At 42.1% G+C, this 12,548-nt stretch overlaps 1 protein-coding gene across 1 annotated transcript in view; it reads right to left on the bottom strand.

The window, feature by feature from the left end:
* Positions 1-12,224, bottom strand: part of timm50 (translocase of inner mitochondrial membrane 50 homolog (S. cerevisiae)) — a 50,272-nt gene extending 38,048 nt beyond the window's left edge. The window contains exons 1-3 of the mRNA XM_033630273.2: positions 11,965-12,224; positions 9,023-9,176; positions 5,323-5,354 (exon numbers count right to left, since the gene is read on the bottom strand). Of these exons, the coding sequence (XP_033486164.1) occupies positions 5,323-5,354; positions 9,023-9,176; positions 11,965-12,177 (399 nt within the window). The 5' untranslated portion in view covers positions 12,178-12,224. The remainder of the gene's footprint in view (positions 1-5,322; positions 5,355-9,022; positions 9,177-11,964) is intronic.
* Positions 12,225-12,548: the final 324 nt, after the last annotated feature.

The following is a 12,548-nucleotide window of genomic DNA, read 5'->3' as shown; positions in this document are numbered from 1 at the left end:
TTGGCAGGTGTCTCTCCTAGGTGTCACACCATCCATCACGTCACTTTAGAGACGCTGATATGAGATGTATGGAACGTGCAGATGTGACGTATTTGTGCTCTGAAGACATGTACAATGCCAAACCTTCTTCTGGAGACTGGCCTGCATTATTACTCACTTGACTCAACTTCCAGAAAAAGCAACAAGCAGTACTCTCCTGCTTTTGTGTAGAGAGAAAGGGGCTGAAATTCCTTTTAAAAAAAAAACAACCCTTCCTCCAGCTAAAAAGCTTCTAAGCTGAATTCATGAAGAATTCATTAGTTCCCTACATTTTACAATGAGGTGAGAAGAGAGGATCGACTCATTTTAATTTAAACGTCAGGAGGGAAAGACGAACAAGGAAGACACCGCGAGAGCGCTGTGTCAAATGTCCTCTCACGGACACAGGTCCTAACACACAGGGGTGAACTGATGCGAGGGGCAGAGCTCAGCTGCCCATCGTCAGTGTGGACCGAGGTGTGAAACACGTTGTTAAAACCTCATCGACACCTCGGTGCGACTGCAGGAGCTGCAGCAGCCTGGGAGAGCGGGAGGGGAACTGGTTCCCACACACCGAACACAGAATACAAACAAAACCATTAAAATCTGAAATGTAAGACTGACGGTTCTGCCGTGTGATTTACCATGAGACCAGGGGTGGGAAAAAAATTGATACAGCACTGAATGGCAATATTTTTGATCGTATCGTCACACAGTGCCAAGTATCAATTTTTTATTTTACAAATTCTTAATATGACAAATACAAATTAAACTTTAGGTACTTGAATAATTGAATCAATTGCTTTTTTAGTCCACTACTGCATTTTGCTGCAAATAAAATGTCTGAGGTGAGCTTTATCTTTTTAGATAAAACAGATGTTGACGAAGTTTTTCTTTAGGGACATAACTTATAGATGAAAAAAGGAAATAAATTGAAATATATCACAATATTTTTATCAGTATACTCTGCATATCGTAACCTTTAATATTGTTTTGTGACCGAAGTATCGTGATACTTTCTGATCATGGAACCTCTGGTGATCCCACCCCTGATGAGACCATCATTGGTGATACATCACAGTATCTGTCACTGAAAAAGAAAATTATACTGTTATTAATTATACTGTTAATTATACTGATATCTTTAAAAGCATTAAAATAATCTGAACTGTATTACACAGCCATGTGTTGATGCCATGCCAGGAGAAAAAGAATAATAATGAAAAAAAAAAAAAATCAAGACATGTTTCATGTTACGACAAGAAACATGAAAATATCTTGTAAAAAGCAATAAATACACGTCTGTAGTATTACTTACAGATTTTAAACAAATTCCCGTCACCCTGAAATTGGTCTTAAAACGCCACCCTGAGGAGTCATGAGGTAGTGACACTGAAGTAAAATCACAGAGAGCTCATTATGAAGGGCTACGTACAGAGAACTTAATTATTTCATGAATATATATTTATGTGTGTAACCAGTATATTAAAAGTGCCTGAGGACAAAATAATGCAGAATATTACTGGATTGACCTTTTCATCGTGCTCTTAAAAAACAAGTGGATGACAATGAGAAATCAGAAGTAAGATAATTATTTTTTTGTTTGTTTGTTTGGATAGTTTTGTCCATAATTTCTGTCAACAATAATGTCATATTATCAGTGCATTGCCACAATATTATGGTACTGTATTTTAGATTATATTTCATTCTATTTCACTTTTACTATTTCATATCACTCCGGTTTATTAACTCCTGCACAATTTCATAAATTAAGTGAAACACAAAAAAAAAACCCGACATAGAAAAATGAGTAATAATATGAGGTAAAACAAAATATATAATATAATATAATATAATATAAGGGCACATTATGCAGGACACTATCCTCACATTAGTTTAGTCTGCGACCTTTATCTAACCCTACTTTAATAAATCTTTGGTCATTTAAGTCTTTTTTTTTTTTTTTCAGCAAAAATATCCAAAAGTGAACAAATAAGAAAATGAGTTGCAGCCCTGTGCTCAACTAATTAAGGAACTCCAGGAACTGACTGTTGTCTTTGAAGTAAACGAAGGTTCCCAGACGACGGCGGCACACGCCACATGTCACTTCACTAAATATCCTCCTTGAAGACGAGAGGCAGTCTGACGATGACGAGGTGAGATAAGTGTGCAGAGGACGGCCGACACGCTGACATGAGGAGTGTGTCGTCTGAGCCTGATGCTCCTGACAGGATGTCCAGGTGAGATAAGTGTGCTCTTTGAAGGAAACAATCCTCCCGCAACTGTAAGGAAGTGAACGGAGCCAAGACAAAAGACGGTTCATCTTTCCCATGTCCACACCTCGTCACCCGTCACAGACGGTTTCATTTGGCCCCAAACCTGGCAGAAAAACAGAAGTTTAAAACTGCCAAGTTGCAATCAATTCAGGGTAGATTGTTCTGGTGACTGCTATCTTTCATTTTAAGGACCAATCTGGTTCTTATTTCTGAAACTTCTGCACTGTCCCCGTCATCTGACGGTTAATGGCCTCTTTGTTTGCGAGGACAAGGAGGGCACGCAATTCCTTGTCTCCCCAGTTGCTCATCTTTACAGTGTCTGTCAGGTTTGTGTTTCCCTCTTGCTACTAGCTGCTCGCTAATTCCTGCTATCAGCTGTTTCCTGTTTATCCACCGCCAGTGGCTCGCACGTGCGGCGTCATCAACAGCTCCTCCCACAAGTCATCAACAGCCCCTCCCGTTGCAGAAGGCCACCTCAGTCTGTTTAAACTAAAAAGGTTCTGCCAACATGTCTACCCTACGAGGCGGAAAATTGGGCACCTCAGATCAACTCGCCAATCCGGCTCAGTGTGTCTAAACGCTCGCAGCTTGCCGGCAAAACAGCCCAACATTGGCGGAAAATCTGGCAGTGTAAAAGGGGCTTTAGAGAGGAGCTGTGTTCGCTGTGTGGAAGCTGTATCGATGTGTCTTTCCATGCTGAAACGGTGTGACAACATGTTGCCACGTGAGTTATGGTGTGTAAAAAACAAATGCTTCGTCAACTACAGTCTGCAGTGGAAGTCCAAGTGGCCTTCGGCAGGTGGGGAAACTCAAGCTGTTGTTATTGAGTACCGTTCTGTCATGTAGTAGTGGCTGTCTGTGTGTTCAATAGTTTGTTCAATTGACTGGTACAAAAAATATTTATTACAATGACTTGAATGTAAACGTCTGGCCTGTGGAAAAAAATATAATAAAAATGTTTAAATCAAACACTGAATCATGATCTTAAAATCAAGAGTCTAATGAAAATTATGGATTCAGAAATTTGTGGACACCCTCCCAGTATGATGACATCAAAATGTTTTTATATTACTTGAACTCCTGCCTGTAGAGTAACATATGAGGTATGTTAAAATATTCTGTGATACAATTTTTTGCTCATACTGCCTTGGTGGAGTATTTTATGTTCAACAGCAGAACACAACATACCATCCACATTAATTCTTCCATCTTCTGAAGTCGAGTTAGAGAAAGTAAAACTCTGTCTAAATCTTTTTTCTCGGGCCAACAGCTTTTAAGTCATGACGACAAAGAGGGCTTAGCAGGAAGCCATCCTGACACATTTCCGCTTTTTGTTACCGACAAAAGGATCCTAATGTGAGAGAAGTGTGCCCTTTGAAGTGTCCTGGCTTCCCAGGCCGACACCTCCTGCAGCAGATCCTGTCGGAGCTGAGCGCCGCTCTCACATTAAAAAGTTTCTGGAGCAACTTCATCTGTCAACAAGCACAAGGATGAATGTTGCTGCTGAAAGCTTCAAAAGCTTGTAAATAACATTTAACCTGAATTTATTTTGCCATGTGAGCTGCAGGGCAAGAATTAACTTCCACGCACAAACACAAAATGTAATTTTTTTATACGAATATTTGGGCAAAAAGTTACAGACAAATAATGACTTAAAAATTAAATGACAAAATAAAACCACTGCAGTACCACAGCGAACAAGACAAAGGTATTTTCAGCTCTTTCTCTGCAGGGTCTAATATCATTTGGGTGTTTGCTGGCTCTGTATTTTGCTTCTGCCACCAATTTTCAGAACCAGTTTAGAGGTCTGGGATCTAACTGGTGACCACATTGACGGTGTGATAGATAGTTCTGATCTTTTAAAGTGGGGTTGTGAGAGGTGTTTTTACTTCATCTGTCTATTACCTACAATAGACGTCAGTCAGTGTGCCCCCAGTTTGGAGAAGCAGGAGTCCAGCATGGAAGCTAAGCACTTCCTGCTGTGGACGGGGGCAGCAGCAACACATGTTTTAGACACACACACACACAAAAAAATCAATCAGTATTAGTTTAAATGTACGCTATATTGAGAGTATTTTGCTTTACCTCACCGTCAGACCACGATTACTGATTCAGTCAGACCAACATGTTCACATGGATTTTAAAAGTCCAGCTTTAGTTGGACTGACACAATAAACAGATTCTCTCTAATGTCACTGTGAATCATACACTAAGTATGGACCTCATGTAACCCCACTTCAAAAGATCCAAACTATCCCTTCAAGTTATTTCAGGCCCTGTCACTGCACATGCAAGCTGAACTGACAACTGATGATGACGTCAGTCTTTGTTTTAGATTTGACGTCTTTAAATTGATTCAGTTGCTTGTGAAGTTACAGTTAAGGATTGTCGACTGCTCCATGAAGCAGCACTGGGATCCCAGTCAGTGGAACTTGACAGGACTGGAAGTGAAGGTCATTAGTGTGTGGAGGTGGGATAATTGGGCTCTTTGATGTTTGACTTTCCCAAACTCACAGCTCAGACAAACACAATGTCTCAGCTACCTGCTGAGTGTGCTGCTGCGCCTTATATTACAGTATAACGATGATCAAAAGGGGATGCTGAAGGTGAGATAAGTGTGCTTCTTCCTTTCCCACACTGACAGCTCCCTCGATCGTCTGTCCACATTCACGCCTCTGACAGACAGACACACGTCACAGTGACCTGTGAAGTGTGTCCTTTACAGCGTCCTGTACAACAGGAAGAGGACCTCCTACCTGAGAGGCGAGCCAAACACCACCACACATCAAAAAGAGAAGCAATGGAAAGAAAAAGGCGGCTGACATTCACAGCGGTGTGTCAAAGTGTGCCGACACATCACCTCAGCTCTGGTCAACACATTTGTGCCTGAACGGACGAGTCTGTCTTCAGTGTGTGGACACAAGCTTTTAAACCCCATCACCTTAAAACACACTGACAGGTACTGCTGGTAATGTGTGCAGAATCACACCTGGTATCATGTTTGAGTGTGTGTGACTGTAAAACTCACCGCATTTCCTTGTTCGTCCACTGAATTGTTGCCTGAAAGAGACAGAAACACAACAGTTTATCTCCCATGTGGAAACAGCTTCTCTGAAGGTTCACAGGAAAAAACAACTTGTAACCAACGAGTTGTGACGACTGAGAGTGTTTTCAGCGTGACGCAATAAAATGTTCAAGGTTTTACAAACAGCTGCCAGGACACGACCACGGATGGGACGGGTGTGACGTTTTGACGACATGTTATGTGTGTGACCCACCGCTAGGATATTCAGAAAGTAGCTGCTAGCAGTTAGCAGCTAACTCAAAGACAGAGAACAGCAGCCAATATTGTCAACAAAAATTGGGTCTGGGAGCTCCTTACTCTCCAATCAGAGGATGACATTAGCCGCCATATAACAGGGATGGTAAATGATTGTTATTGACATGTTAATGCCATCGTTACTGTTTATAAAGCGCTGCTCACATATATGTTATATACAACACTAGAGGCCAACACTGTTGTGTTACTTGTCAGGCCTGTCACGCTTTTGCTTCCACAATGTCGGCATGCCGTCTGAAAAATCACACACTGGAGCAACATGATGCCATCGTTGCTTGGTTCTGTGTAAAAATACAAAGGAGGCTTGCGGGTACGGACAAAACAGAACAGTACTGCCGGAGATCGTGCAAACAGTGTATCATAATTCAAGTGAGATACGACTGTAGAAGAGGATGACGAAATTTAATAATGGCAGTACGGAGAGAATATGTAATTAAGTGAAAATAATTCTCCATTCACATGTCAGGATGTATATAATGGTCACACAGACTATAAACCTTCATTTAAAAAGGTACAATAATACAACCTCCTTCACGTCACCTTTTTTGTAGCTGTGTTTAACTTTTGACTCTGCTCTCTAGCGCCATCTATTGGCTGTCTTTATAACAACATAAAGGATGCATGGAATAATAAGGGCAGTGACATTTTATGATGTTCAAAACGCACACATCTATTTTCATATAAAAACGAGCCTTAAGGGGGGGTCACAGTTCGGTGCACTCGTGTTGAGTTCACAAGCTCAATATCTACCTGCAAACTTTCAGCTGTATGTCGTTAGCAACATTTGCTAAGGTTAGCATAAAAAGCTGATTAGTGTGTGAGTCAGTTACACTATATTGAGCTCCAATGAAATGCTAGAACTGGAGCACCCACCTGCCGGTTCCTGGTCAACTACAACAGCAATCCTAACCCCCAACCCTGACCTTTGGGTGAAATGTAACCTGTCCCCAGGAGGATTGTGTCAGTCTCTGACACTTAAAACACTGTCTGTTTGAAGTGAATGAAAAGAAAAGGATCCTTATGTAATTGTTTTTTGCCCCCACTGTACCAACTTAAGGGATACGATGCATTAAAGATACTCCAAGAAATGACATCTGCACAACATCTGTACTAGCAGGCTGTTTCTATGGTGAACTTTGAGTTTAAGTCGAGTAAGATTTTTTTCAAAACTTCTGATGGGCATTTTTTAACTCTTTAAAAAACATTTTCATCTAAGTGTTTCATGTGGGGAAAAAGTAGTCAATAGATTAATCACCACTGAATTAATCAGTGACTGCAGCTGCAATAGTGACACAAAAAACTGCGATTACAACAGACAACAGATGAGTTTCCAAACTTTTCCTAAAAAGTCACATGCAACATTCTCAGCCCTTTCACGTGTTTGTTTCATCAGTATTTCTGCAGTTTCATCACAGTATTAAGAGCCTGCAGGGAACAGGTCAGAGAGGAGAGATTAAATTCCTTTGCAACAATAACACCTGTAAATATTACCTGCACCTCACCCAAAAGTTTTGACAACAGAAAAAAAGTATTTCACAAACCTATCTGCAGGAAAACCACACAGAAGTACAAATAGTAGATGTGTATATTTTCCGGTTATTTTCAGGTTACAATCCAGAATCTCCAGAATATCTCCACGATGCAGAAACGTGATTTAATCCCAAATTATAAAAGAGCATATTCCAATTTAGTATTCCAGAACAGAAATATTCCATGAGAGATGACATGACGGGAAAAGTGGGAGAAAGTAATAGTTAAAAAGATGGTTAAAGTGGGATCTCACACTTTCAAAGCTTCCACAGTAGCTTCTGAAATCATATGAATAAAAAACATAAAACATCTATATCCATCTTCTGCCTGCTGTGAGCACCGTGCCATCATCACTCCTCAGGACGGAAAATAAACCAACAGTGCCGAGTGCTTCATCTGGTAACACCTCCGTTAACTTCAGAAAAACAGCAAATAAAAAAAGGGGAAGAAGCAGAAAAATCCAAATGTGGCATCATCCCAGAATTAAAAATGAAAACTTCAGGGTCTCTAAAAAGCCTGAAGATCCAAAAAAAAAACAGCATAAGTAACCCAGCAGATGCTCTGTTGAGGTGAACTGACTGACTGCTGCTGAAGGTCAACAGTTCCTCCGAGCTCCTCCTGTCGTTTCGCCAAGAAGATTTCTCCAACTCATCTTCGCTTCAGAGTCAAACTCCAAATAATCCGAGCTACTGGCTGCTCTGCCTCACAGGAAGTTCAAATCTAAACCTGATTCTCTTCGCTCTTTCTTACATCAGCTGTTTCCTCTGCTGCTGACTGGAAACTAAAGCGGCTGCATCAAACTTGACAAACTGACAAATTAAACCTCTTTATTGCTCTCAGCCTGACTCTTCTCTGGAGACAAGCTGCTCACCTCCAACTGACAGCTGCTAGCTCCACCCATCTGTGGGCTGTCCTTCTAAACAGGATGCTGAGCGTGATAAACCAATCACACCCAATGTTTACAACATCTTCTTTCCCCTCACTGGTGGTGAGGGTGGGGAGGGGGCTTCAGTCTGGCCAACTGCATGTAGTTTTACCTTGCAGAGTAGGGCTGAAACTAATGGTTACTTTGACTAACGATGAATGATTTTCTCAACTAATTAAAAATTGGTTGGTGTATAATGTGTCACAAACAAGCAATGCTGCTCATTAGAGTTTTCAAGATCTGGAAGATGTTTTTGAATTTACAGTCTTATACAACAGATAAAAGTAGAAAATCCAGGAACAAGATCAAGATCACGTCTGGTGATTCAGCTTGATTACTCAACTATTTGAACAATCCAAATTGAGAGACTGAAAATAATGCAACGTGTGACACTGTGCTGTGATTGTTGTACCAAACTCAGAACAACTGCAGACCCTGAGACACATGAACCTGACTCCACTTTGCGTACATTAGTCTTGAACCGTTTCAGACGACCTGTTTCAAGATCAGTCCTGGATTAAATGAGGTGCTGGATATATCCAGTCAGTGTGGGCTGCAGATAAAACCTGTTTAACTTAATGATAATCACAAGCTGTGGCGTCACTCCAAGGTCACCAGCGTTAGGCGTTTGTGGTGAATCACAGCAGTGACTGCACAGACAAACTGACAGCGTTTAATTGACCTGCAATGACTCCTCTGTTTGCACAATTCTAGGTCACAGAAGCAGCATGTTTTGGAGTAAGACAGCACATTAGTCTCTGGACAACATCAGTCCACCCCAGATTAGTATACCTGAATATTTTTAGGTTTTTTTTGAGTGTTTTCGGACAAAATAATCAGAGACTTGTCTGATGAGCAGTTCTGGGTAAATGCCTTTTAAAATGACCAAACTCTTTTTACAGGTTTTAGACACTCAATAGTTTCCACACTCACCGAACACGTAGACTATGCCGACTGCGCCGCCAACTCCCATGAGCCCCGCCAACCGTAGCACCATCTTCTTAGCGTAGGCAGTGTTTTCCTTCTGCTTCTTGTCGTCTTGTTCTTTCTCCTTCTCACCCTCCCCTCCCTCAGGAGGAGGCTGGCCCTGGACACAAACAAAAATTAAAATGTGAGAATCATTCGTGACCATCACAACAGATACAGATCCTGGACTTTAGCCTGAGCTGCGGGGGAATGTTACCTGATAACCGATCAGATCATCACCTTATCATTGCAAGTAGGACTCCAACTAACAATTAGTTTCATTAGAGATTAATCTGTCAGTTATTTTGAGATTAACCAATGAACCTTTCAGTATATGAACAAATCCTTAATTCTTTTGTTTTGTAAAACCACCACGCAAAACTCTGCAAGTTAAAGTAATACCAGACAATTCAGCCCAGTCACCACAAGCAGGGTTTCCTACATATCCATTTATTTGTGGCATCGTGCCACGATTAAAACATCTGCCGCTATGTATTGATTTTCTATTTTTGCAGTTGGACTGGTTATTAGGAGCGCTGCTGGTACCATTCGGTTATTCATTCATGCACACTCTCGCAGCACAGAGCTAACTCTGGTCGCTGATGGAGGAGCAGAACATCAGGTGCAGTCAAAGTGAAATTTTCATTGTGCTTTCACTCAAACAGCTGCTCCTCCAATCAAATCGATCTGATCTGATGTGATCAAATCAAACTGGGAGGACACAAAGTCCAACAGTTTAAGAACAACATTTCTTAATACACAACTGTGATGAATTTAGGAATCTCACCATCTACAAACCATAATATCATCAAGAGATTCAGAGAACCCAGAGAAATCGCTGCCAGTAAGGTGCAAGGCTGAAAACCAGCACTGAATGCCCGTGACCTTTGACCTTTCAGGGTGCGCTGCATTACAATCTGACACAACTGAATAAAGGATCTTACTACATGAGCTCAGGAACATTTTGGAAAACCACTGTCAGTAAACACATCGGGCTAAAGAGGGAAAGGACCCTCCGGGTTGTTACCAACTCAAAGTTCAAAGCATCAGTGATGGTATGGAGGTGTGTTAGTGCGCATGGCATCATGGGTAATTTCACATCTGTGAAGGCACCATGAATGCCGAAAGGTACATACAGGTTTTGGAGCAACATGCTGCCATCCACACGACATATTTTTCAGGGACGTCCCTGCTTATTCCAGCGAGACAATGAGACGCATTCTGCTCGTGTCCCAACAGCGTGGCTTGGCAGTAAAAGAGTGCAGGTACCAGACTGACCTGTCTGCAGTCCACACCTGACTCCCACTGAACATGTGTGGAACATTATGAAGCACAAAATATTATTATTGGGCAACTGAGGTCGTATATCAAGCAAAAATGAGGAGAAGACTTATAAAACTTCAGTTACCACATGCTTACTGAGTGTTGCTCAAAGAAAAGATGATGTCACACAGTGGTAAGCCTGATCGTCTCCCTAACTTTTCTGGAACGTGTTGCAGGCGTCAAATTCAGAATGAGTGTATATTTACAAAAAAAGAACAATGAAACTCATCAGTTTCAACATTATATATCTGGTCTTTGTACTGTACTGAGCTGAATATAGGTTGGGCAGCTGTGGCTCAGAGGTAGAGCGGGTCGTCCACTAATTGGAAGATTGCCGGTTTGATCCCCGGTTCCTTCAGGCTGCATGTAGACAAAGTATCCTTGGGCAAGATACTGAACCTCAAATTGCTCCTGAATGGGTCAATGTGACATGCGGTGTAAAAGAGCTTTGAGCAAGTGCAGTCCAAAAAGGATTTGTGAATCCCATTTACTTTAATTTTACACAGCATCCCAACTTTTTTGGAACTGGGGCTGTATTTCCAAATGGAGCGCTTCAGGTTAGGTGGGGACACTAACTAAATGGAAGTTTGATTTATTAAAGTCTTCTTCTTCTTCTTCTTCTTCTGAGGTCCAAACTATTTTAAATATTAAAAAAAAATAAATTTGGTACCTGGCTCAAATTGTTTGTATCTTTGTCAAGGCAGTTCTTATTGAAAGACAGAGGTAAACCATCAACATAACATCTGATTGCATACATCAGACGGTATTGTTGCTGTCATCTTTTTACCTTTCCCCATGTTGTACAGTCACACATGGTGCCTGTGCTGCAGATCTGGGTTTCCGGGAAGGCTAACTGACGGCGGGGAGGAAAGGACTAGACAGGGGGAGGGGATGGGGGTCTGCTCTGACCTTCAAACCAAACAAACCTTGGCTTGTCAACGCCATTTATCTAGCAGCTGCTACAGATGAAATCAAGTTTTAGCTCAGTGTGTCTGTGAGGAGCTGATAGAGGCAGGGACTTTAATGTTTCAGAAGATGGCACAGGTTAAACTGATGCTATGCTAACTTAACAAACCACAGTAACACTGCACACATTATTTAATTGATCATTTTGTTGGGAAGGTACCGACTGGCCCCAAGTGATGATTGTAAAACTCATGTGTCACTGACAGGCGTGACAGAGAAACAGTGAACCTATCAGTCTCAGTAAAAACGCATGCTAACATTAGCCGGCTAACCTGTTAGCGTCCCTAATCTCAGATTCATTCATCAGCAGACACGCAGTCTGGAGCCGAAACGTAATATATCTGACGCCGACATGTATCGTGATAAATAACACACGATAAATAACCAATACTGTCTATCACTCTCTGGTTATTCACATAAACATTTACATGTAAATTAGCTTCCAGCTTAACGTGAGGCTGGAAATGTCAGAGACGTTGCTTCGATTTGGTTTACATGGACAACTCGTGTGGGCGGGGTCTTACGGCCGGATCCACTGGCTGCAGTGTAATCGTTCTCCCCGCTAACAGTGCTGACATGTTAACCAAATCGAGCGCACATAAGCAGGCTAACCGTCCCACCTGGCTCTGCTGCTGCTGCTGGAGCCTCTCCTGGAGGATAGCCTGAGCCAGTCCGCCCGTCGCGCTGCCCGTTCCGGCCGGCGACTTGTCCGTGGAGAGTGTCCGGACGATATCCACCACAGCCGGGGAGGAGGCACCTACCGCCCCGCTCCTGAGCCTCAGCAGGGCCCGGCTCGCTCGCACACACATGGGGAACACAGGAGTCGCCGACATGTTGGATAGTAGCGCTAGCTGCCCGGCGAACGTATGTGAAAAGGACAAAAGCACCTGATTGGCTCAGGCCGGTTTGAGTGACAGGCGGAAGGAGCGCTCAGAGCAGCGATGGGCCACATGTAGCGGGAGGAGGGCGGGCGCAACAGCGTCTGGTCCAATCAGAAGCAAGAGAGAATCTGACCTTCGATTGTGACAGAAAACTGCCATGATGGTTGATGGCAAAATGCCCAAAGTATGGTCCATTACATCATTACATCACCTGTAACACAAAAACTGTCAGCTTATTGATTAACATACGGTATAAACACATATACTGTATGTTTCTATATTATATTATATTATATTATATTATATTATATTATATTATATAT

The sequence above is a fragment of the Epinephelus lanceolatus genome, chromosome 4 (genome assembly GCF_041903045.1).
Source record: "Epinephelus lanceolatus isolate andai-2023 chromosome 4, ASM4190304v1, whole genome shotgun sequence".
NCBI classification, from domain to species: domain Eukaryota; kingdom Metazoa; phylum Chordata; class Actinopteri; order Perciformes; family Serranidae; genus Epinephelus; species Epinephelus lanceolatus.
The sequence above is the reverse complement of the archived record's forward strand: the minus strand, read 5'-3'. Positions and strand labels throughout refer to the sequence as shown.